Source organism: Clarias gariepinus, chromosome 1, assembly GCF_024256425.1.
Source record: "Clarias gariepinus isolate MV-2021 ecotype Netherlands chromosome 1, CGAR_prim_01v2, whole genome shotgun sequence".
In the NCBI taxonomy this organism is placed as follows: domain Eukaryota; kingdom Metazoa; phylum Chordata; class Actinopteri; order Siluriformes; family Clariidae; genus Clarias; species Clarias gariepinus.
The window spans coordinates 33,155,478-33,180,535 of NC_071100.1; the positions used below are offsets into that span (position 1 = coordinate 33,155,478).

At 37.1% G+C, this 25,058-nt stretch overlaps 1 protein-coding gene across 2 annotated transcripts in view; it reads right to left on the minus strand.

Moving 5' to 3' along the window:
- The window catches only part of kcnip4a (potassium voltage-gated channel interacting protein 4a), a 134,887-nt gene that overhangs the window by 97,715 nt on the left and 12,114 nt on the right, over positions 1-25,058 (minus strand). The window contains exon 1 of one of the 2 annotated variants that reach the window (XM_053509942.1): positions 15,600-15,991. The exons of the other annotated variant lie outside the window; for it this stretch is intronic. Coding sequence (XP_053365917.1) covers positions 15,600-15,684 — 85 coding nt within the window. The 5' untranslated portion in view covers positions 15,685-15,991. Of the gene's footprint in view, positions 1-15,599; positions 15,992-25,058 lie in introns of those variants that run through there. 2 annotated transcript variants of the gene reach the window in all.

Genomic DNA, 25,058 nt, shown 5'->3' on the forward strand with positions numbered 1-25,058 from the left:
TGGTCATAAAATCCAATTCTGCACAAAGGTTCCTATTACAAGTATATTACACTGCTCGGAACACCACCAGCAAGATCTGCCCCTGCCGAGGATTCACCCTGGCCTGCACCCGAGGCTTCCATGCAATCGCAGTGGCCCTCTTACTCATTGCAGCTTAGACCCCAGGAGGTTTTTCTTCGCCCATGACAGCAGGGATTGCTGATGATGCTCCAGTGCCATCCATTTCCAGAATTGATTTGGCAGGTATGTTTTTATAGACTTGCACAGGTTCGAGGGTTCGATTGCTGCCTCGGGTCAGTGTGCGTTAAGTTTGCATGGTCTCCTGGTGCTTGGTGGGTTTCTGCCAGGTACTCTGGTCCCAACCATGCATTTTCAAATTTATCCATGATTTGTGAGTGTGCTTGTAAATGTGTGCGTGCTTATGCCCTGCAATAGACTGTCTCTCCCCTTTCCCCCCTAACTCAAGCCAACACCTTGTGATTCGTCTCTCTGGATGGACACATCTCTTCCTCTCCTTTGATTCTTTAGGATCTCACCAGGTCATTTACAATGGTTTAAGATCTTTCTAGTAACGTGTCGATGGCACAGGCGTTTGGTAAAACATATAAAAACCTCATCTTTTGCTGTTAATATACAGAGACCTTTCTGACAGACATGTATGTGTTTGACAGAGTCTCTCCTGGCGCCGGACAGACCGAGCAACTCGCTTCGTCTACTACACAACTTTAAAAACTTTACAGTAACTGAATGGAATATTTAAGAATGTCTGTGTTGTAAATCAAACCTTTTTGTTCTTAGGAAATATTCTAATATTTTAAGATACTAGATTTTGTATTTTTATGAACTTTAAGCTGTAATTATTGAAATAAAAAAAAACTTACTTTTTGAATTAAATTCAGAATGGAATTTAACATTTTTACAATATAAATTTTTTTTTGTACACTGTAATATAAAATTGTGGCTCAATGTTTAAGATTTGTTTTAATATGAAAAATTTTGCCTGTTCATTTGCAGGGTGAAAATTACTCTTAGGATGAACCCATATACTGGACTGCACGAGCAAGAGATCTTCCACAAACTAAAGAGTTAACCCGTAGGGGTCTGCGTACCCACCGGCGGGTACATGTTTTTCTGAAAAAAACTAAAACTAAAAATGTCCTATCATTTTTAATCGTACACATAATTGCAGTACATCATTTGAATCTGTAAAGGGTCTACTTTTATGTACACTCACAATATCCACAGAAAATAAACAGGGTCCGCTTTCAGCCGTCTTAGTCTCCGCAAAAATATTTTTTAAATGCATCACTAAAATGGAGGGAAACTCTGCGAATACTGCAAACAGAGACATGGAGGAAAAAAAAATATATATATATATATATATATATAGAGAGAGAGAGAGAGAGAGAGAGCATAAAGGCTCTACTTTTAAATGATGCAAATCAATTCGAAAAAAACAAACATTTTCAGTTTATGTAATCCATGTGAAACCAAGGAGAGGCAAAGAATTTCTGTAGGACAGGTCTTTGTCTTCTCTGGTGTAAATTACACCTTTTGGCCTTTCTAAACAAAAAACATCTTAGAAAATAGTTTTTTGTGAATGAGTGAGCAGGATGATCATCACTAGGGATACACCGAAATTTCGGCCGCCGAAAATCTTCGGCCGAAATAGCATTATCGGTTTCGGCCGAAACGTAAGAAAGCGCCGAAAATAAAAGCCGAAAGTGTCGCCACGCCTCTCCCATCCTCCCGTCTCGTTCGCGCTGTCATTACGCATCAAACACGGAGTATGTCGGCGGTTTGGAAGCACTTCAAAGTTTCAGATGAGGACAGCAAAGTTGCAATATGCAACATTTTTTTAATACAAACAAAAATAAAATATTTTAAACATGTTTTTTAATGAAGCCATTTTCGGTTTCGGTATCGGTTTTCGGCCAAGTGCATCCAAAAATTTCGGTTTCGTTTTCGGCCCAGAATTTTCATTTCGGTGCATCTCTAATCATCACATCATTTTGAAGTAAAAACTCCAGGCTACAAGATCTGGGTCACAAAAGGCTTGTACACAAATGTTATGAATGTGTTTTATTTTTGTGTTGTTTTCAATAATCATTGAAATGCCAAGCAACAGGCATAACTTTTATTTTCCCCAAAATATAAACATGTACAGTACATACTGCTCACATGTTACTGGCTTGTACAGCTTGTGCTGAATACAGTGTAATCAGACATTTACATTAGACATGTTTATAAGGAACTGAAAAATACACAAATGTCAGGACATGTCAGGACTTCTTCAGGGCCCCAGAACACCTGCAGACTCCTAAGGGTTAGGGCAAATTGTTACATTTTCATGGCTTATAAGCAATTCATATTGTTTTGCATTTAGAGAGACGATACTTTGGACACCTAAGCTCATCTGGAAAAGCAAAAGGCGATCTTAATGTTGTCAAAAAAAATAAAATTAATTTAATTGTACCATATTTTTCTAATGTGTTTTAGAGAAAATCAAGAAATAGAGAAATGCATTACATCAACATAACTGAAGATGTCAAAAACATTCATAAAATCAACTCTATATTGTACATTGAATAGAAATATCTGACATACAGTACAGTAACTGAATGACTGTTCTTAACCACAATTAACTAGACCACATACAGTGCCTTGCAAAAGTATTCATACCCCTTGAACTTTTCCACAAGCATAAATGCATTTCTTTATCTAAAGTATTACCTTTCTCTGCTCCTAAGTGCTTGAATGAACTTTTTAGATGTGTGAACAGCGGAAATAAGGGATGGGGAGACAGCGAAAAACTAGCACCACTGTAATAACAATAAAAATCTACATATAAGTATTAATCACGGCTTTAGAAAATATTGTTTTGCATTGAAACCTGCTGTGTAACATGGCTAAATTTAATTGTTAATAAATTTTCATGCATAACCAATAGAGTGCTGTTTTAAAGGACAAAAAATACATGATGGGATGGTGTGATTCTTTTTTTTAAATCTCATATTGCATTGTTTACCTCGTTACATTTTCTATTTTAGTTTAGTCATTAATTTAACATGTAAACTTAGAACCCATTTTATTTATACCGCTATAAACAGCTATTTCCCCTGTGAAAACGTAAAAGAACAGCGTTATGTCTAGCCGTTTTAAATTGCTGACACTGGAGACTCCTTGAAAATGTTAAATAAATTTACTCTCGCAGAAAACTACATTATATTACTATCAAGCTTCAGTTTTTTTTATTACATAACAATAACAGCAACAAAACAATGTATTATTATTAGAGTTATTCATTTTTGGACTGCCTAATGTATAAGTCCATGCAACATCAATGGCGAAAATTGGCAACCAATTACTGCTTTGTGTACAATGTGGTTTATAAACTACAACACCAATCGATCCGAGGTTTACCATTATTCTGACCGTACACACACGTTTACACACTCAATCTATACTGCATAATGCCTTTTGTAGCTTGCTCTCATGTATCTCTGATATTGATCTTCCATTTATCCATACCATACCATTTTCCATACCTTACTGTACATTCGTCTATAGAGTAATAGAAGGTTGGGAGGTTGCCAAATCCCATTGCAGAGCAAAAAGCTCATACAATAACAATTACTATAGTATGGGTGACTTAAAAACAGCAATTAGCCTACAACGCATATGTTTAAACTGTGATGTACCTGAAGGAAGCCCACAAAAGAATGATGGGAACATGCAAATTCCACTCACATAGACCGTCCCAAGGAGCCAGAAGCACAAGGTGCCAATACTAACCACTAAGCCACTGTGCCACCACTGTATTCATCTTCTTTATAACTTTCTGTGTTGGATAGTTCATTTTGTTTGTTAATCCCAAATGTCATTCCTGTCTCATAAAAATCAGCTGTTTATAGCCATAGGTCAGCACAATCAGGAAAAGTAGAGAATTCAACAGTGCTAAGGTTTAACAATGATGAATGAAAAAATTAGTCATGAGTCAGCATTTTAAACCCTGTTGTAAGAGATCTGAATAGTGGTCTGATACTTTCTTTCTGTCTTTCTCCCTCTCCCTATGCATATTTTAAAAAGCCTGAGGGTGAAAAACCATAACTTTGTGGGCAATACAGGAAAGGATCAGCATTACATAATATGGATTGGTTCTTGTCCCTAAGGATTAAACGAGTGCTGCAGTGTTCTGAAAGTAACACCAGATGAAAGCTACACTTTCTTCCCTTACTTTAGATAATTAGCGATCTATGGTTCCCCAAGTAAGATCTGACATATCCCCACCACTACTCATGAGTTCTAAGGCACAGCCGATGCTATGCAACATGACAGTAGTGTAGACATCGATAAAAAAAATAAATAATAATTTTAACATTTATATGCATAATTAATATACACCCTATCTACACCTTACAGTAAATACAGTAAATCTGCATTATAGTACACCTAGAAAAATTAAATCTACATGTTTTATTTTTCACATTTGACTTAATGATTTGTAATACAACTATGTATTATAAAATCATTTGTACTGTACATATGCAAGGAGTCTATGTACATTTACAGTAAAGTTCCCACAAAACAAGCTCTGCAAGCACACAAGGTCTGCAACTGAGCAGTTCTAAAAATACACCATGCCTTTCCTACACAAAGGAGGCTCTCATTTTCAAACATTAGTGCAAATTAGGCAAATTAGAAAATTAGGAGAGACAGAAGTGGAACTTGCTGACTGGAAGCTGAACTGAGTGAAATGGAAGAAGAAAACAATTAGAGTTCTGACTCCCCGAGGTCACGAGCAAGGCTCACATGACTGCACTGCGGCCAATGTTGTGTCACATCCTAGAAAGCCTACATCGTTTTTTTTTTTTTTCAGGGCATGACTTACAGTATCAGATCACAGGTACACAGCACGGATGAGATGATACTGTTTTGATGTTTGTTTGTTTCTTGTGGGGTAGACTGTAGACAGGGCATTACAAACACATTAATGCAATTGACACCATTAAGGATTTATGATCCCCCCAAAAAATATGCGGCACCAAGGGTTACTTCTTTAACGAATTTATTCCACTTACCCAAGAACCTCTGTAGTCCAACTAGGGACCATAGAGGCCAATGGTGACCTTTGAAGACCAATGGTGACTATTGTGCTGTATTTATTCCTGTTTTGTACGACCATGGTAGGGCCTCCGGTCAACAGGACCTGGATGTGCAAGACAACAATGCTAACCACTAAGCCACTGTGCTGCCAATATGATATTACTTATACTGATATTATTAGTACTGCATTCTTTATAACTGAAGTGTTTTATTGCTTACTTTATTCCCCATAAGCTCCCTCCTAGTTTAAACTCTGTGTGGTACTGAAGATATCCTAGCAGATACACTATATGGCCAAGGGTGTGTGGATCATGTTGATCACACCAATATGCTATATGCTGTGAATGAAGGAACATTCTACAATTAAATCCTAAAAACAATTTTCCGCCACCAGCTTTGGGACAACAGGGGAAGGACTACATATGGTTGTGAAAGTCGGTTGTCCATATACTTTTGGAATCAAATAAATCCTATATTTGCATGCCATTATAATCTAATATATAATGACTTTTGAAAACACTAAGGGGACCTTAAAATCTTATTTACTCTAAGGCATTTTAGCCTACAGTAAGTAAAACTGTTTAGCATTAACCCATGAGTGCTAATGAGCTGTGTTTATTATATATCGCAAGTGGAAATTTATTGTTGACAATACAATAGGCAACATGAGAAGACACAACAAGAAAAAGGCTCCTCTTCCTTTACCTCAGGTGAGCCATTAGCTATTCATAACCAAAAGAGAAACCTGGGTCTTAGTCAACAGGCAGGATTTCAGTGTTCTAGACCTGTCTGCCTCTAGCGTGACTTTACCGTGGCAGGTATTTGGCATCAATCAGTTTGGCAAGATAAGAGAATGGCAGCCAGTCAGAATGACACAATAGCTGTGTAACACAATGAAGCAAAGAACACCTCCACTGACAAGGAGCTGTAGCATTATCCCTCAGTTGGGGTAGCAGACAGAAAAGGTTACAGGCTTGTCTCTCTTGGCTCTGAATGCTGTAGGCACAGGTAAAGGTTAAGGTTTGGCATGACACCATCTGTTACTGACAGATTTTAGATGGAGCTGCTTAGGACGATGTCACCTGATCCTGAACCTAAGGCTAAAGCTAACAGTAAAGGCTAATGTTGTGTCATAATCCCATACATTCCAATACGTCTCCAAAAGCAATGAACTGCAACATGTATGTATTTTTCTTATGATATGGCGCCCATGCACTAATTCCTAGAACACACCTTTTTTCTTTATATACATATATACACACACATATATATATATATATATATATATATATATATATATACACACACACACACACACATATATATATATATATATATATATATATATACATATATATATATATATATATATATAGATAGATATACACATACATACATACATACATACATACATACATACACACACACACACACACACACAGTATATTAACCAAACTCTGCATCTAAAATGTGAAAGTGGTAAGGGTTACTTTAGGATTCTGATATAACTTCTCTTTGTTGTGTGTGGAAAATCATTTAGCACCACATCATAAAAACATATCTTCTACTATGAATTCAAACTTTTTCCAGAATGTGACAAGAAAAAACTAGGTGTAGGATATAAGTCTTAATAAGTCACATTAAGCAATCCCTTTAAAAAACAACAACATATTTTTGGTTTCACTGCAAACTACTCAGTGGTCAGGACCATCTTGAGACTATCATGAGTACAGCTTATGGTGTTTATACAGTATTTGGGTTTAAATATTTTCTACCTGTTCTATCTGATTAATGGTACAAACAACCTTCGGTTATGAAATATGTGTTTACTGCGGATGCTCAGGAAGCATGAGGACTTTGTAGTACATTATCTCATGGGAACAGCAACATGACCTTGCAATAACTGTCAGGAAACCAAAGAGCAGAAACTGAGATGACTCATGACACAGGGTTCACATAAACACAGCTAACGTGAACACAGTTAAACTGTCCAAACAGTTAGACCTTTAGAACTCACCACGGCACCTCCGGAAGACAGCTACATATTTTTCTATATTGAAGAAAAAAACTATACTATAGCTTTATGGCTACTTTCTACTTTCTTTAGAAAGCCACAGAAGCATGCCTGCATATTTTCCCTTAGGTAAGGGAAAGTCTAGGCTTCATGCACATTTGTTTAATAAAACCACAGTGCTGTGATAAACATTACTGAATCATAACAGTGAACTGCCTTAAAACAAAAAGACCAACATTAGCTTTTACCAAACATAAACAGCCACTACCAAAATGCATGACCGCTGGGAAATCCCAGTCAGCCATGGAGGAAAAACGTCACACGTCAATAAGATAAGCTTTTCAACAATAGGCTTTTCCATTTTTAATCAAGCTAGTTCAAAAGCATTAACCCTACTAAATGCATAAAAGTTTTTAGCTATCTTCCGGCCAAAACATGGTAATGGTGCTAAAAAAACGTCTCGCCTGGGATAAAAATTAATTTTCAAACAGGATCCTATACTGTAAAAAAATTTTTTTTATAATACTTAATGCTTTTTAACTCCTGATCCATGCTTAATTTTTTTTTGTAAATATGCATACGCATGCACATACACATATTAATCAGATAAAAAGAAACATATTTGCTAAATACAATTTCATGCCCTTTTATGTAGTGTCTTCACCTTTTTTGAAATAAAAATTTTCAGTGATTTTAACTGTCATTCATATGAAATTTGTCCAATTTAGATTTCACATAAAAAAACAAAAACCTGAAAAAGTGTATTATTCTAAAATGCAAAATTGTCAAAATACAGCAACATGAATTTGACATGGTTACGGACACTCCAGATTTTTTTTTTTTAGGGGGGGATCCTCAATTTTTCAAAGAATGCTTTATTTAAAGAAACAACTTGTACAGGTCATATGCTTCTAGAAGCTTACATGAATTTTAGTATCAAAGAAATGTGGATAATTCGCATTTTAAATAATTATTGTTTGAAATAAGACAGTTTAACGTTAAAAAAATTGCTATTTTTTGGGCACATATAAAATCATCCCTCTGAACTGGCTTATTATGAAAGCAAGATTCATCACTTCCATGTTGCATAAAATTCAGAAGTAGCTTCTTTGGCACAAACATTTTCTGTATTATATGTGTAACTTAAAAATAAATTAATACTGTGTTTTGGCCATTAACTACTGCCTATGATAGTGTGTCTGCCTCTTATTTTCCCTCACATGGATAAGAAAACTAAAGAGAATTGCAGGATTGCAATCTAGCTCGATTGCAAGAAAATCTCTTAATTAGCTCATTAGCTTAAAAACAAACAAAAAACAGCATGAACAAAATGCACTGTGGTCACATTTTGGTGTCTAATCTCTTTACTTGTCTCATTCTATTTGTCTTTTTTTGTTCTGTATTTTTTTAGGTAATCAAATTCATGCACCAATTCAGCTCTCCTGTTTAAATTATGTGTTAATGGTTACACAGACATACAGTATGGCACGCCATCCACTTGGATTTTTTTTCTGAATTTCAAGGCACCCGCATTCAACAAAGAAGAAGAGATTAGTTGTACATAAGCACAAATGTGAAAATTAAGGCTTGCTAATGCTTACAGAAGGCTGTGCAGTCAGTTCACAGAGTAATGCTTTTCATTCCAGCAAAAACATGCGCTATTAAAGTGAGACTATTTGTTCATTTCCAAACACACACTGCACTAACTATTAATCTTCAATATAAACAGTAAATACTGTATTCATGTGAAAAATGAAACTATATTGAATGTACTGTACACACTACTCTATTAATACTTTGTCTCATCCATTTCCTAAAGGTGCTGAGACAGTGAAAGCATATCAAACCCTGTTCCTCAATTATCTCTGCTGTTGTGAAAGGATATTGGTTCTGAGAGTAATAGTATTGACAAACTAAATCATATCTCAGCCTACAGACAAATGCATTAGAATGTTAAATCACTTCATGATTGATTTCCTATTGACAGCTGTCCACACAGCTGTTAACCATCACCAGGAATATCAAAAGGTTTGCTTGAGAAATAAATGGACGTGAAGGTTTAAAACAAAAATGGAGAGGAACAGAAAGCAATGCAGTGTGATGGAAAGTTTTCTGGCTGTTTATGCATGCACAGTGTTAGAGACATTATGTCCATTTTCGTTTCTTTGCTCTGGAAGACAAAAGACAGACAATATTCCATAATGTTTGCCAAGTATCTGCACTTATCGCCCTGAACAGCTTAAGATGTGTGATAACACTAAGTCCGGGGGAGAGCTGTAGAAGATGGAAAATGGCTAAAATTCTGGCTTCCCCCCATCACATGAAATCAGGAATTAAGTTGTATTTTGGGTGGTTTGAGGTATGCATTATTTCAGGTTCATTTACAGTAACTCCATGTTCATACCAAATCCATTACCCCTGAAATAACTTATTCAATTTTTTTTTTTTTTTAAAGCACGGTTTTACAGCACAACCACATCAGAGAATATTCCTTAAAGTGCTTTAAAACATTGTTTAACTTTCTTATTTGTGTTATAGGATCAGGAATATAAAGTATTGTTGTTAAAATTTATTTCATACATTTCACCTCCTGCACTCTATTGACCAAAGAGCAAAACCTTCCTGTGCAATGTAATACCTGACTTGCTAGAATGGGTCACTTTTTACAAAGTATATTGGGCACACTCTAAAATTACATTTCAAATAAAGACTAAGGCCAATTTACTAACAAACTGTAGTTAAACATTTGTTAAAATATTGATTTTACATGCCTTTTGGCTGTCAGATCATTTTAAATACCAAGTAGGCTGAATGCATAATTAATAGGATAAAAGGAATATAAGATACAGTATATTACTTTTTTGATGCTTCTTCTATTTTTTTTAACATACCAGCACATTATACATATGCTTAAGCATAAAAAAAATTGATGTAGGTCAGTCACTTAATGTGCTGTTTAGTGATTGTAACATCATTCAAAAAAACTGTAATCTGTCAATTTTTGACAAATTCAAAATGCCACCGAGCTTCTTATAAAAACAGCTAGTACATCACAATATTTGAAGAAAAAATCACAACAATTACTAGAAAACAAGCAAAAAAGCTACTTAAATTTTGTTATATAACTTATTTTTAACAGTAAAAACTTAAATATGAAAATGTATGAAATTTGTCGGATAGCATGACAAACTTATTTTGTGACACCATGTGGCATTCCTTGCTTAGGTCGTCATGTTGGAGAGAGGAGATTTTTAATACCTCTGATCAATCCAAGTTAAGTCAAGTAGGTTTTTTATTGCCATTTTAATCATATACAGTTCAGCACACAGTGAAACGAAACAGCGTTTCTCCTGGACCAAGGCGCTACTTACTGTACAAACAACATAAAATATAACCGCATACATTAACAAACTAACTAGCTAACTAAGACACCTAATTAGTTGACTAGCTAGGACAAAACAAATTAACATTTTAAATTAACAAAACTACATATCTAAGTACTATACAAAAGACAGCAAAAAACAACAAAGTGCATGTGCAGATGAGCAAACAAGAGCAACAAGACACAATGCACTACTCTGTGGAAATGAGTTGAGGTAGGGCAGTAAATTGTCTGTGAGATTATAAATAAATCTATTAGTATTAAACACGAAGCACGTAAAAAGATGTTCAGTATGGCTTGTTTTGTTTAACATGTTTAGCTTAGTTGAGCTTTGTGTAAGTTCTATACAGCACAGAATAATTCGGCCAAATATGCGTAGGTTTGTTTTCTTTCTCCCTTCTGTATGTGTAAGGATCAGAAAACACTGCCTGATTACTTCACATCATCTACAAGCACAAAGAATCATATTTATAAACTGAGATATTTCCCTGGTATAATGTTAATTAGATATTGTTTTTGTGTGCAAATGTGTTTAATCAGTTATGCTCAGGCTCCAGGCAATGTTAGCTAAAAGCTATACTCTGACTGGCTCTTGGGGACTGCAGCTGTCAATAACACCGTTCACTTTCAGTGATTCAGCAATAAAATAAGCTTTGGGCTTTGTCCAAACAGCACTACAGCTAGTAATTCCAGTGCTACTTATTTATTATTGATACCTGCTGGTTGCCAATGACAAACCAGAAACCTGCAGTGGATAAGGAGCCAATCAGATGATGCTATATTTTGTACCCTACACATAACAATAATTTTTTTTACCTTTATAATGGCTCACACTTAGGAGCATCTATGCAGCAGTTTGAGTGGATAAAATCCAAATTGAATGGATTTCATCTAAATATTCATAAACTTCAGTATTACAGCATCTTGCAGCTAGAGAAATCCAGCTCACATCTGGTAGGGCTTGTATTGTGGCCAATACTAAAGTTCCCCTATGATTCACTAGCTTGTAGATCCACCTAACGCAGCAATAACTTGAAGTAATTGTTTTATGTCTTCAACTTGATCAGTCTCTCAAATCAATTCGGAGTACTTTGAAACAGCATTGCTTTAGTTCATTGAGGTTTTTGGAAATTCACTTATGCACAGCTCTCTTAAGGTCCCGCCACAGCATTTCAATTGGGTTGAGGTCTAGATTTTGGCAGAGGTGGTAAGTAACAAATTACATTTACTCACGTTACTGTAATTAAGTAGTTTTTTTTGTGTACTTCTACTTTACTACTTAAAGTATCTACTTAAAGTAGTTTTTTAAATCACCCCTAATGTTAAAAAAAATAGAACTCTAACTTTTAACTCGGTAACTTTTACTCTAAGTAAATTTTCCCAATAAAAATAAACCCAATAAAAGCTGATTACCACCACAACGCCGTGCTTAACAGTGAGCATGAGGTGTTTTTGTTGAAATGCTTCCAAAAACCATATTGTTAAATCTTCTTCTAATTGTGCTGTCATGGACTTTAACATTTACCATGGTCTGTAGGCCTTTCATGTCTGAGATGCAGCTCTTGGTTTTTTGGTATTTCTCTAAGCAGTTCACTGTTTGACCCTTGTGGTGAGTGTGTTGCAGTATTCACTCCTGGGAAGATTGGCAACTGCAACTGCAATGCATGCTTTCCGCTTGTGAATAATCTTTCTCACTGTAGAATGTTGAATTGTTTGGAAACAACAAATGCTTCTCTAAAACTATTGCTTATGTCTTGCCCTTTTGGCATTGTGTTAACATACAGTACAGCTGAATTCGACAGACCAGCAAACTGCCTGCTTTTAAAGGTTTGCACACCTGCTGATGATCAATTAATCAAGGGCTGATGATTAGAAGCACCTGGCTGCAGCTTATCCTCCTCCTGTGGAAGCGGTAAAGGGGGTACTTAGTATTCCCAAATTATTATTATTGGCTTTATTTTTATAAATAAATAGTGGCATGGTAGAAAAAGAATAATATATATAGGGCTCAGGGTTGTGCAGTATAGAGTTGTTGTTTTTTCAGCCTACCCTAGGCAATATGATGAACCGACTTTTATTTCATTTTAACCAGATATACAAACATGGCTGACAATGGATCATATCGACAAAGAAATACTGTAGCACACACACACTCACCTAAAAGATTATTAAAAAACACCTGTTCAGTTTCTCATTAATGCAATTATCTAATCAACCAATCACATGGCAGTTTCTTCAATGCATTTAGGGGTGTGGTCCTGGTCAAGACAATCTCCTGAACGCCAAACTGAATGTCACAATGGGAAAGAAAGATGATTTAAGCAATTTTGAGCGTGGCATGGTTGTTAGTGCCAGACGGGCCGAGTATTTCACAATCTGCTCAGTTAATGGGATTTTCACGCACAACCATTTCTAGGGTTTACAAAAAAGCAGCAAAGCATTTGTGAAGCCAAAGACCGGACATATCCGAAAACCCAAGTTCACAGTTTGATGTCTGAAGCTTCCCTGCTAAAACACACTGACGGCTTTAATATAAGCACACTTATTTATTCGACCTTTGCTGTGTTGCCGACAAAGATCTGTGGCTCCTCGGTTGTAAGGGGTAAAACCCAGTCATCCAGGCCATGGTTATCCCAAAGGTGCTATTCAGAGGCTTAAAGTTTAAGATGTTTAAGACCTCTTATCCAAAAGGCTTTACTTGTTCTAAATAACGGGTTTAGAGTGGCAGGTTTATAAACTCTGTGGTGTCGTTAAGTCCTGGACACCCAGATGGTGCCGTGTGGGTTGTTGTTCTGGCCCGAACTTCTGTGTATTCCTCACTGCATTAGTCTGCATATACTACATTGCTCTGATTATGACTGGGTGTGGACCAGCTTCTGCTTCAGTGTGTTACTTGGTCTTATTTAAAGGGATGTGTTTGTTTAAAATCCTCCTGAGGATTTTTTTTTTTTCAGATTGTCCAGCATTATATGGAATGATAATGTTATTCAGTCTAAGGTTTGTTTCTTCTCTGTCTTGTTCTTGCTGGATTGTTTGGTGCATTTTATGAAAGCCCAGTTGGGTTAGCCACAGGTTTTGAGTTTTTGAGGTTCTGTTTGTGTTGCTTCTTCTTTCCCTTTGCATGTTCTCAGCCTAGGGTTCTGAACACTATATAAAAAAAATCCAGTAAGCACATTTTACACAACAGAAAGAGAAAATACAAATATTTATCCAGTCATTCCTACAGTACCTTGACTCGGGTATCTTCCATGACACACATTACTAGGACCTAACGACTCCACAGAGTTTATATACTGCCCACTCAGGACAGTTAGAACTGGAATTATCTTCAAAAACTCCTGATACTGAACAGCATCTTTGACCTTCTTATTTGTTATTTGGTTAAAAAAAAAAAAAAAAAAAGTACAAGAAAAAGAATTCATGCATTCATTAAAAAAAATCCAGTGGGTGTAAATGAAACAAAAGGTCTGTGAAACACCCTTTCACTCTTTAAATAAATAATATGCATACGGTAAATGGCTCTGATGTGATCTGCTACAGAAGCTGCAATGGTTTAAAATGAGGAAAGAAAGAAAGAAAGAAAGAAAGAAAGAAAGTAAGTTGCTGCTACAACTTTGTGCTTGGGTTGATATACTTTGGTATAATATATGAATAAAGGTGAAAGGTCCTGATGAAATCCATAATCCAGTTCTTAATATTCACTTCAACCTGAAATCTGTTTTTACAGAGTCAGAATGAAACTTGCCAACTGTTCAAGCTAAACTGACCTATGGGGCCCAAACATACACTTTAACACTCTTCACTTATATTAACTCATATTCTTCCGATAACCATTTAATACTTGTTGCCTCCCCACACTACTATCACCCCAATAGTTTGCATTAATCATGTGATGTCTTTTTTTCAAAACTTGTAAAGCCAACGCAATCAGTCAAATAATAAAAAGAATAATTGTTTTAATTCTTATGGTCCGATACACACTCAACTCACTCACTCATCTACCCACTTCCCCATTTAATACACTCTCCACAAAAGATCAATAAAAAAAATGAAAAAGCACAGATACCAAGAGGTTTGTAAGTCATACCTTAGGTAAACCTTTTTGCTGCAATGCATCAACTTACACTAGACATACAACCATACTAGCAGTTGCCAAATAAACCACTGCAATATTGATTGCAAAAAAAAAGGCAGAGACAGAGAACACAGACATGCAAGTTCTAATAAGATTTTCTGTCACATTATCCTGAAATAGATCCTGTTGTGGCTCTAACCTTCAGAAATCCAATAGAATGTAGCCAAAACTAATTTACTCTCATATTCTCATTTCCACAGCAGCACAATGGAGCATTTCGATGTAGCATTTCCACCACCGTTTGTAGGTTTCTACAGTTTTATTTAACATATGCAGTTCAAAGATTCAAGTGGAGTCATGGATGATCTCAAGTAAAACCCATTCTATCATAGTTTATCGCTTCGTCACGGATCAGTGATCATAATATAAAACCATCCGTCAAGCTCAACATGGGCTCTTCATGATCAGTGATTTATTTCATGACTTATACCAAGCTCATTCATTTCTGTTACATGATATACTGCTCAAACCCTGGAACGAAAAAAATATACTTACAATATATCATTGAGTACATATTTACACTGACAATAAGAAAACGTCGTCAAGGGATGGCAGCGATGTAATAAGGAATAATGGAATGTTTTAACAACTGAAAGATTTCTGCGGTATGTGTGCACCCTAGGGGTTTAGTTTACATTCGAAAAAATGATGATGTTTACCTCACCATAATTTAATTAAAGACATTCACTGACCTAAATAACGCAATTATAATGGAAGGGCTCGGTAATGAACAAGGTCGGAATTAGATTTGACTCTGAGTCTGCAAAACCTGTGCTCTGCGTGCATTACACAAGGTTATTATATGCCAAAAAACACAGTCACAGCGGAATTGAAAACAAGTCCATGCATTCATTTCAAAACAAGTAAACCAAGTCAGTGATAGCCTACTTGCACAAGAGTAATCACGCTAAACAGTATGTGGTCTAAACTTCTATCAGTTTGAGAACTGCTCCAAACTTTACCTGCGTTAAGCGTGCCAGTGATGAATCTAAAGAGGTACCCGGCAAACTTTAGGATCTCCCTCTTGCACCTCTTCCTGCAGCTCATCTCTGCAGCTGTAGGCTTCTCCGTAGGTTCTGGGTCAGGAAACGTTCTCCCTGTTGCAGCCGTGATCCCGGCGTGTACACTCCTGGCCTGGTGTGTGTGTGTACTGGAGGCGGCACGTTCACACCTTCATCCTCCAGCTCTTATAAATATGTCCCAGGGGTGCCGAGTTCTCCTTCTTTCTCTCCTTCAGAGCAGCTTCTGTCTCTGAGCCTGCAGTAGCCTTGGCTCTCACAGCTGTCACTGTGCTCTCACACCTCGTGCTCCGAGCTCTCACACTTCCTCTCTCTTCCACACATACACACTTTCATAGTAGTCTGACTGCTCATGTGGCTCAGAACCATCTGTAGTGCTTTCAGCCTCCCCCTGACCACTGCTGGGGAGGAGGGACTGGCGCGGAGGGAGGAGAGCAAGAGAGAGAGAGAGAGAGAGAGAGGGAGGAGCAGGAGAGAAGATGTGAAAGGACAGGAGAGGGGTGGAGGGACAGAAAGAGTGACACTCGGGAAAGTATCACAGCTCATAAATCAGGAATGACAGGTGATAATGGACTTGCGCTTATCTTGAGGACAAAGTTGACTGAGAGAGTTGACAAAGAAGCGAGCAAATGATGTAGAAAAGGGGCCAAAGTTCCAGGTCGATAAGACAGGATGAGACAAATAAGCACTGCACATTAAAGGATGAGGTGAATAAAACTGGAATTGAAGCCAATTACACTTATACTCAGGATGCAATCTGTGTCTTATTGAGTGACTCTGTGTAAATGAGTGAAGTTTCATTGATTGCTTTGTGTTCAAGCATCAAGGATTGATCTGAGCGCATACAAAGAGCTAGCAAAGTGAGTTAAAGAAACATTTACAGTAACATACTGTACATTTATTCCTCCTAACTAAGTGCTCGATTCTGAAACAAGATCATAGTGGGACCAGAGCTTATCCCCATTACACTGGGTGTAGACTGAAAAGCAGAGATATGGGACAAGCCACAAGGTGATGAATGCCTGCAGGCGGAGTACAGGAAAATATTCTAACGTGTGCAGTATGTAATAATAATCTTTCTCATATTAGTTACACAAAGCAAAACTGTTTATTCAGCAAATGAGGACAGTTTGGGCTGCCAGTGGAAGCAGGTTATGACACAATGTTGTGTTCGGGTAGCTCGTGATGAATAAGGCAATCCTGGAATGAAATCTTAATTCCATCTTTAAATACATCCTACAGTATGTCAAATGTGTAACTTACAGTACACAGTCAATACCTTCATCCTCAAATAGCACAATTCCACATGATGGAAGAATAGAGAGAGTGGGAAGATAAGAGATAAAGATCAGGAGACATAATGATACAAAGCATGTTAGGAAAAGAGAAAAAAACAAATATAAATAAGTAGAAGGAGCAACACGGAATTATACTTTATTTTATAAATATTATATATACTGTACTTTATTATATTATATATATATATATACTGTATATCTAGTAAGTACCCGAGATCACACTTGATAATTATGTATGGTCTGGAGCATTTCATTATTTAAAAAAAAAAAATTCAACAACAGTGGCTTATCACCTCCATGACTAAGCATCACGACTTCAATTATCATCAGCCTTTCACTCCATGAGTGCTGTTATTAACTTCAATTACATCAACCCTGCAGACACTTTCTGATCTCCAGTCTGACAAAACCTCAGCCTTCTCCGCTGATTATTACATTAATGTGTTTTTATTCAAATTCGAGTGGACGCCGTTCAGTCGGAGCACGGCTACACAGAGAAATCACTCGGCTATGAAATGAGAGGCTTTGTGTTTTAGGTAAAGGGATCCTGAATCCTGCAGGTCATTTCACATAGGGGAAAACCTTGGTTAATGAAGGACGAGCTCTGAAAACAGTGAGGATCTCTATCCATGCCTGTTTCTTCAGTGCAAACAATTTTCCAGAAAGAGGAAAAGTTTCCTTTTTACATGAGTAGATTTGAGCTCTACAGAGTCACATAGAGCCTTCTGGTTTTCCCATTTCACAAATCAGTGATCAGTGTTTGACAAACCAGTATCTGATTATTGCCAGGTGACGTGAACATCGTTGATCACCAACTGTACACCAGTAAATTCTTGATTGGATCATGGGCACCCAAGGCCCACCCAGTCCAATTCCACAGAAAAGCAAATGCAGCACAAAAAATGTAAATACTGGCCATGATGGAAAGGCACCCTAAACCCAGTCCTCAGCCCATTGTGCATTGGACCAGAAATTGAAAGAGCCCAATGCTGCCGATCCTGCCTCCAAACTCCCAAGATTCCAAACTGATCAATCAACCGCTGGACAAACAAGCCCATGTAGGCACCACCTTGCAACATACAGCACCCACCTAAGTATCCACTGCCAATGTCCTGGTGCCCAATACCACAGCACACCCCCAGAGGTCTTATGGAGTCATGCCCTAAGCAGACAGGGGCCCAGGTGGCACATATATAGATAAAATCTTTATTCTCCAGCAGCAAAAAATCAATATTAATACTGATTTAGAAAAAAACTAAACTCAAAGCAAACTGAATTTATATACAATTCCTTTAGTTATAACAAAGAGAATAATCATTTCAGTATGTTATGCAGAAGCAGAATTTGAGTATCAGCGATCTTAGAGAAAGCAGAGTAATGATACTATATAAAGCGCAACCAATCAAATAATACATATTGAAAAAAGAAGCTAGCTCCTGTTCGATAAATGTGTTCGGATTCCTGGTGTGCGTACTGTATGAACACTTAGGGATGCTATAATGAGAACACGATATAATGTTTCATTTGAGAACCAAAGAAAGCAATTTGCAGGCGTTCTGCAATTTCATACCTCAGCATATACGTCAAGCAAATGAACTGCATCATTTTTACGACAAGAAGGACTTTCACCCTTTCCAACCAGCATGGCACCAAAGCATGACACAACAACAGATAGTTAACAGCTTTGTTAAGAAGATGTAAACATTTCTTACCATCGTAAAAAAAAAAAAAAACAAGCCCTGCAAACATGTATTAACTTGCTATCTACACAAAGCTTCCTCCCAACATTTGGTGCTGGTCCAGCACTCATACATCACTGTAATGGTTTATCATTTACAAGGTGACAGATACTCACACACACATGTACTGTACACACACTCACACACACACAGAAACGTGAAACACAAGGCAATCCCAGCCCCTTATATAGTGAAACACCCAACTGTATTTATGGCTTTAGACTCAAAAGCACAAACGTCACTATACTCGCAACCTAAAAATGACTCGAATACTTTAACTACCAAGTTCCTTCAGGGTTTATTTATCACTCCTCCCTGTTCTACAGTACATGTACAGGTATCTGTGTAGGACATCTAAACAATACCCAGCCCATGCCACCTTCAATGCCCAGCCCATGCCACCTTCTCCACTGTGGTCTTTATCTAGGTATGAGTGTTGGACTCCTACTATTCTGGCCCAGATTTCACTTGGCTGTTCTACTGTAGCCTCGAGCTAACGAGCAGCAGCAAAGCCCTCTGCAGGAGGGTCATGCTGCAATATTAAAGCCCCGTCCTGTGTCCCAGAGCTGCACACTGACCCATCTGGCCACTGGCACAGCAAGAGCATGTCAACCACAGAGACGCAGCTCCAAAGACAGCATAAGGAAAGTAAAAAGAGGCAGTGACCTTGTGATTTTTTTTAAAAAAGGTTACTAGGCACACCAAGTGATTTTTATAGAGATTCCAGAACTTAAATTCCTATAAGAGGAAGAAAGACAATAGAGACACAGGGAAGAAAAGTCCAAGAGTATGTAAGTTGTAGTTAAAAAAAAAAAGTACATACATAAATCACTACGAAACATTAATTTGCGCAGCCTGTTGTCTAAAATGTCTAAAAGCCTCTTTGTCACCAAAATGGTTCAGAAAAGGTAATGCAGGAAATAAAAAATAAAAGGAATGCTAAAGAGTGAGGAAAAAAGACCTATGGTGTATGCCGCAGAATGATCTTTAGACACATCACAGATACAGAAGAACTGCAAAAAAAAAAAAAACATTTTGGCATTTCTTATGTGCCTTCCTTTTATTTTAAGCCGGTGCCCAGACACTGAGGGGTAACACTGCCTGTTACAAAAAGCATTTCTCGACAAAAGATCAAGACTCCCAGACACATCTCAGACGTTAGCACTGTCGTAAGCTAAGTAACACTTAACAATTGCCTAATGTTTTCTTTTCCATTATGCATGCACATCGCGGTTCATTTCCCAGAGTGCTGTAGTGGGCTACCATATAGGGGACGGTGCAGAGAGTAACCCTGACATGTACAACCACAACACATTGATCTTTATACTGCTAACAATACAGCTATCAATAAAGTTTACAGCTTTATTCCCTTATTGATCTTTTGGCTAGCTAATTATAAAGTAGCAGCTTCTGTGCTGGGCAGTTTTTGCATGTCTCCATAGGTTATAATGGTATTTCTTGGCCAATATTAACACTCATCAAATCCATATATCCCCCTTCTACCCTTACAGTATATTGCATCTCTGAGATTTGCAAAGCAAAACTGAGATGAACTGTTGATGACTCTGTGTAGACTTCCCCTCATTTGTGCCACACCCATTTGTATTAATGCGCAATTAAAGGCAATCTCTTTGAACGCACCCCTCTAATTTAATTATACAGACACTGTGATTTGCACTGATTCTGTTCACATGGACACGAGGCAGGCAGCTGGTTTACACTAGGCAACCTTATGTATGTTACTGACCTCACAATGGAGATATTAAAGATGCAAACTAGGACTTGAGCACAGGGATCATCGGCTTGCTATAAACATTTTTATTACTTGAGAAGTTGGAAAAAAGAGGCATAAGTTCAAATGTATCAGCAGCCTGAGTTTAACAAGGAAGGGAAAATCATTTAAATCACAAGTTTGAGTTTTCTCTCCGACAAGTCAATAAGTGACAAAACCAACCCAACTCTAAACATTTAGTTGATGCCAAAAGAAATACAAAGCTACAAATAACTAACACAGCAATAGCAATGAAAAACTGTATGAATTTCGCTTTTTCAAATTTTCACTTGATTTTATTAGAACCAACCTATGATCTTCAGAATACAGTTTCAGGGTTAAAATGGGTCAGAGGTTTAATCTGCAATCTCAGACTACTAAGTGCCACCACAGCTGATGCCAGACCTTTTATAGCTGTAGCTGAGGCACAGCTGGGTGAAAACATCCCTGAGGCAACTGCTCAGTGTCTGCCAGACTATGCAAAGAGTCATCACTGGCAAAAAAAAAAAAAATAGCCTGGCCTCCAGCTGTTTACTATAAACCCAATAAAATCCCAAAGCTGAATCCATGCGATAAAGCAGGGCGCATCCATCATTAGTTTATGGATTAAAATCACATGTAGGAGTCTTGATTTAAATAAATAAATAAATAAATAAAAAGAGAGAGAAAGCATGCCTAGAAGTGAACATCTACTACCATTTTACATTCTATAAATGCTATTAATATACTTGTTAAAAAAAAGAAATAAAAATTTCGGTGCGCACATCTATACTGTACATATAATAATACTGTAAGGCTGGCGTGTGTGTACCCATTGAAGAAATTAGCAAAAAAATGAACTGAGGTGACGTAAGATGAGTAATCAAACACATCAAGATGTTTTCACATAAAAAACTGCTGATCAAAATTAAACTGGGTTTTCACAGGGGTATTTGGATGAGCTTGAACTAACATACAGGCTTTGTTTCATCACGATCGACCCATAGATATGCTCCCTACAGTAGAAATTAAAATGGAAAAACGCCCTTATATGATAAAAAATTAACCTTGAAAAATCATTACTTCATCTCAAAATTCAACAGATGGTATTGTACATTTTTTTAAGTGGGCTTATAAGTGTGTGAATAAATTGCACATATAGCACATAAAATGTTTTATTATAAATCTATGGGTGTCTATTGACTTCTTCCAGGCACACAGATCAGCCATGACATTAAAGCCACCTGCCTAGTATTGCGTAGGTCCCTTTGTGCCTTTAAAACAGCTCTGATCCTAAAAAATTCAATATCATATGTATTGTGTAAATATATAAAAAAAAATCATTTTGAGTTTCAGTAAATTACTATTCATACATTATAACTATACTCTGGGTGTATAGTAGTTCATTACACAAAACTACAATTATGCTGACTTGACAGTTCCCCAGAAGATCATCAACATCCTCAACAAAGGAGATTAAAACACAGAAGGTCATCACTGAAATGGCTGGCTGTTTGCAGAGTGCTGTATCGAAACATATTTGAGGAAAGTGGACTCTAATGGAAAAGTGTGGTAGGGAAAAGTGCACAAGCAACAGGGATAATTAGAGTGTTAAGAAGATTGTCAAGCAAAGCTGATTCAAGAGCTTGGGAGAGCTTCATAAACAGTGGAACGAGGCTGCAGACAATGCATCAAGAGCCATCATGCACAGACATCTTCAGGAAATGGACTACTAATTGTGATCGGAGTTGGTAACCAGTCCAAAATCGATCATAGTGTAGGTTTGAAAAAAGATCTGTTTAACTGCACTGCACAGTACAATACTTCTTGCCCTCGTTGTATTTCCCACGACTTCTGACTATATATTCTGGGTATAGAAACAATCAATAGTGGTGGAATAAAAAACTTTCCAAATACGGTATTTTACATTTAAGTTATTTGGCAAACACCCTTATCCAGAGCGACTTAATTTTTATCTCATTATACATCTGAGCAGTTGAGGGTTAAGGGCCTCGCTCAAGGGCCCAACAGTGGCAACTGGGTAGTTATGGGGTTTTTAAACCTGGGACATCCTGAATCTTAGTCTAATGCCTTAACTACTGAGCTCCCCCTGGCCCCTATGGGGTAATGACAAACTGTCAATAAAATATGATACTAAGTACTTTGTCATTTTTGGCCAGCAAGTATTTACCATTGTACCCATAGTCCTTTTGACATTTTTTCTTCATATCATGCTTGTCATATACAGATTTTCCTTTACTCACTCATTGTCTATATCGCTTTATCCAGTATACAGCTTCGCAGGGGCCTGAAGCTTATCCTAGGAGAACCCTAGATGGGGTGCCAATCAAGCGCAAGGCACACACATACACATTTATTCACACACTACGAGCAATTTGGGAATGGCAATTAGTCCAGTTTTTGGACTATGGGAGAAACTGAAGCAACTGTAGGATATTTCTTTCTTTTTAATGATATATCTTTATTATTAAAATTTAAACAATTACATTATGTAGTTGTAACCAAGAAGTAAGAACAGGAACTTCTTGCTAAAATATAAGTGATGCGCTTTAGTACCATCATGTAACTGTGAATCAAAGGCACAGACTCTCTCAGTTCTTTATTAGCTCATTAGTAGTGAATTTCAGTAATAAGCACATTTGCATACAAGAGGCACCTTGAAACTCTGACTGGGACGTGGAGTCTTACTGGGCCAGTAAACTACTGCATTCCAGCACGCTTGGATGTCATTAAGTGTTATATGCACTTATTTCACAATTTCATATCACATGCATATATATATTTTAAGTTTAGGTAGCCGGCTTTTAATTGTCTTTATTATTCCTTTACATCTAAAAAATTTGCTAATTTATTCAGAATAGGAACAAATATACTTTTTTAAATTAAATCATATCCCAGTAACTGCACATATCAGGAAGTGTTTCATATAAATAAGGAACTTACGTCTTACAGATGAAGCTGATTCATCATTTGCGTTCAAATCGCAATCATTGTTTTGATGACGTACAAAAGGTTCTGATTCACACACACATTCATCTTTGGCATTTTCTGTCCTCCTTCATATGCAGCTTTGACGAACTGTGTTCAGCATAAAGTATTTCTCAGGTCATTACAGCCCACTGCAGGTTTGGCCTTAAGTAGGTCTTTGGCTAATATGTTCCACATTTAATACGGAAATGCTATTTTAGGTTTTGACATTTATGAGATTATGAGATAATAAGGTGTTAGTAGCACAACCATTATACGCTTATTTAAACATATGAATAAAATGATGTTGCTTGGACATGCAGCAGCAGCACTGCCAAGGTATAAGACTCGCATCTCTTTCGCTGTCTGCCTAGACGTCTGGCCGTTCATGTGCAAGACATCAGGATTACAGGTTACTGTTTCATCATCTGACAGAGAAAACAAGCCCAAGGGATGGATGCGGTGTTTAGTAGCTACGCATTGCACTCTGGCACAGATCATGTCTCAGTTCTCTGAATAAGCCTGTCATCACATCAATGCAGATGTTGCTTCATCTGACAGCTGAGGGAATTAAAGCTGTAAATACAATGACATTACTTAAAGTATGACCTTCTCGATAATGGCACCGCTTTGCCTCACATACTGACAAACCTCCTAATGTAATTTATTGGCTTTTGATTAAACCTGTTATGCAAATGCTTTGTTGCATTTATTACTTATCTGGGGAAGTTAAAAACCAAACGGCAGAAAGATCTATGCCATGGGGGTTTTAAAACAAGGTGACCCTCTCAGCGAAATAAAAAACGAGTATATTCGAAATCCATTCAAAAAATTTCCTTAAGATATAAGCAGTAATGGGAATTATAAGGAAATACATACAAGCCTTTGGTGGGGTAAATACTGCAGTAATTAATATTATTCATTTGTATAAAACAAGCCTTTAGAGGCAGTGTTATGATCTGTGATTGCTGCAGTTGGTCAGGTCTAGGCTCAGCAACGTGGCGATAAATAGGAAATAAGAGTCAGCTGATCACCTGAATATACTGAGTTTTTTCCACCCTGATGGCACATTGACTATTCCAGGATGACAATAGCAATATTTTTTTGTTCAGGCAGAATATGATCACTCTATCATCAACACATAGTACAGAATGCTGAATATTACACAATCAGTCTTAAACACCAAAGGCTTCTTTTCTTCTGTAAAAAAAACAAATATAATTATGCAAATATTGCTTACACTGCTCTCAGAAGCCAGGGATCCACAAAATTATATTAAAAAAAAAAAATGTATAACTCTTTGTCAGTTCACATTGCTAATGTGAAATGCTTATGACTGATGCAGTGGTGACAAATCGAATAAAAATGAGCTGTGATGGATTTGTTAACATTCACCAAGATGCCACTGCTCTTGGCAGCAGGCGGTGTTTGTCTTGTTCAGTGATCTGGTTATAATTAAAACTGGATATACAACAGCATTCTGCACTTCTAAGAACACATTCTAAGTGGTTGGTGATAAAGTATTTTTAATTAGCTTCGCATGATGTGATGCCTTAGAAATTGTAATAATATGTACAGAGAATGGGTAATATTGTATGCGTTCAAGTATAATACAGATGTATAAAAT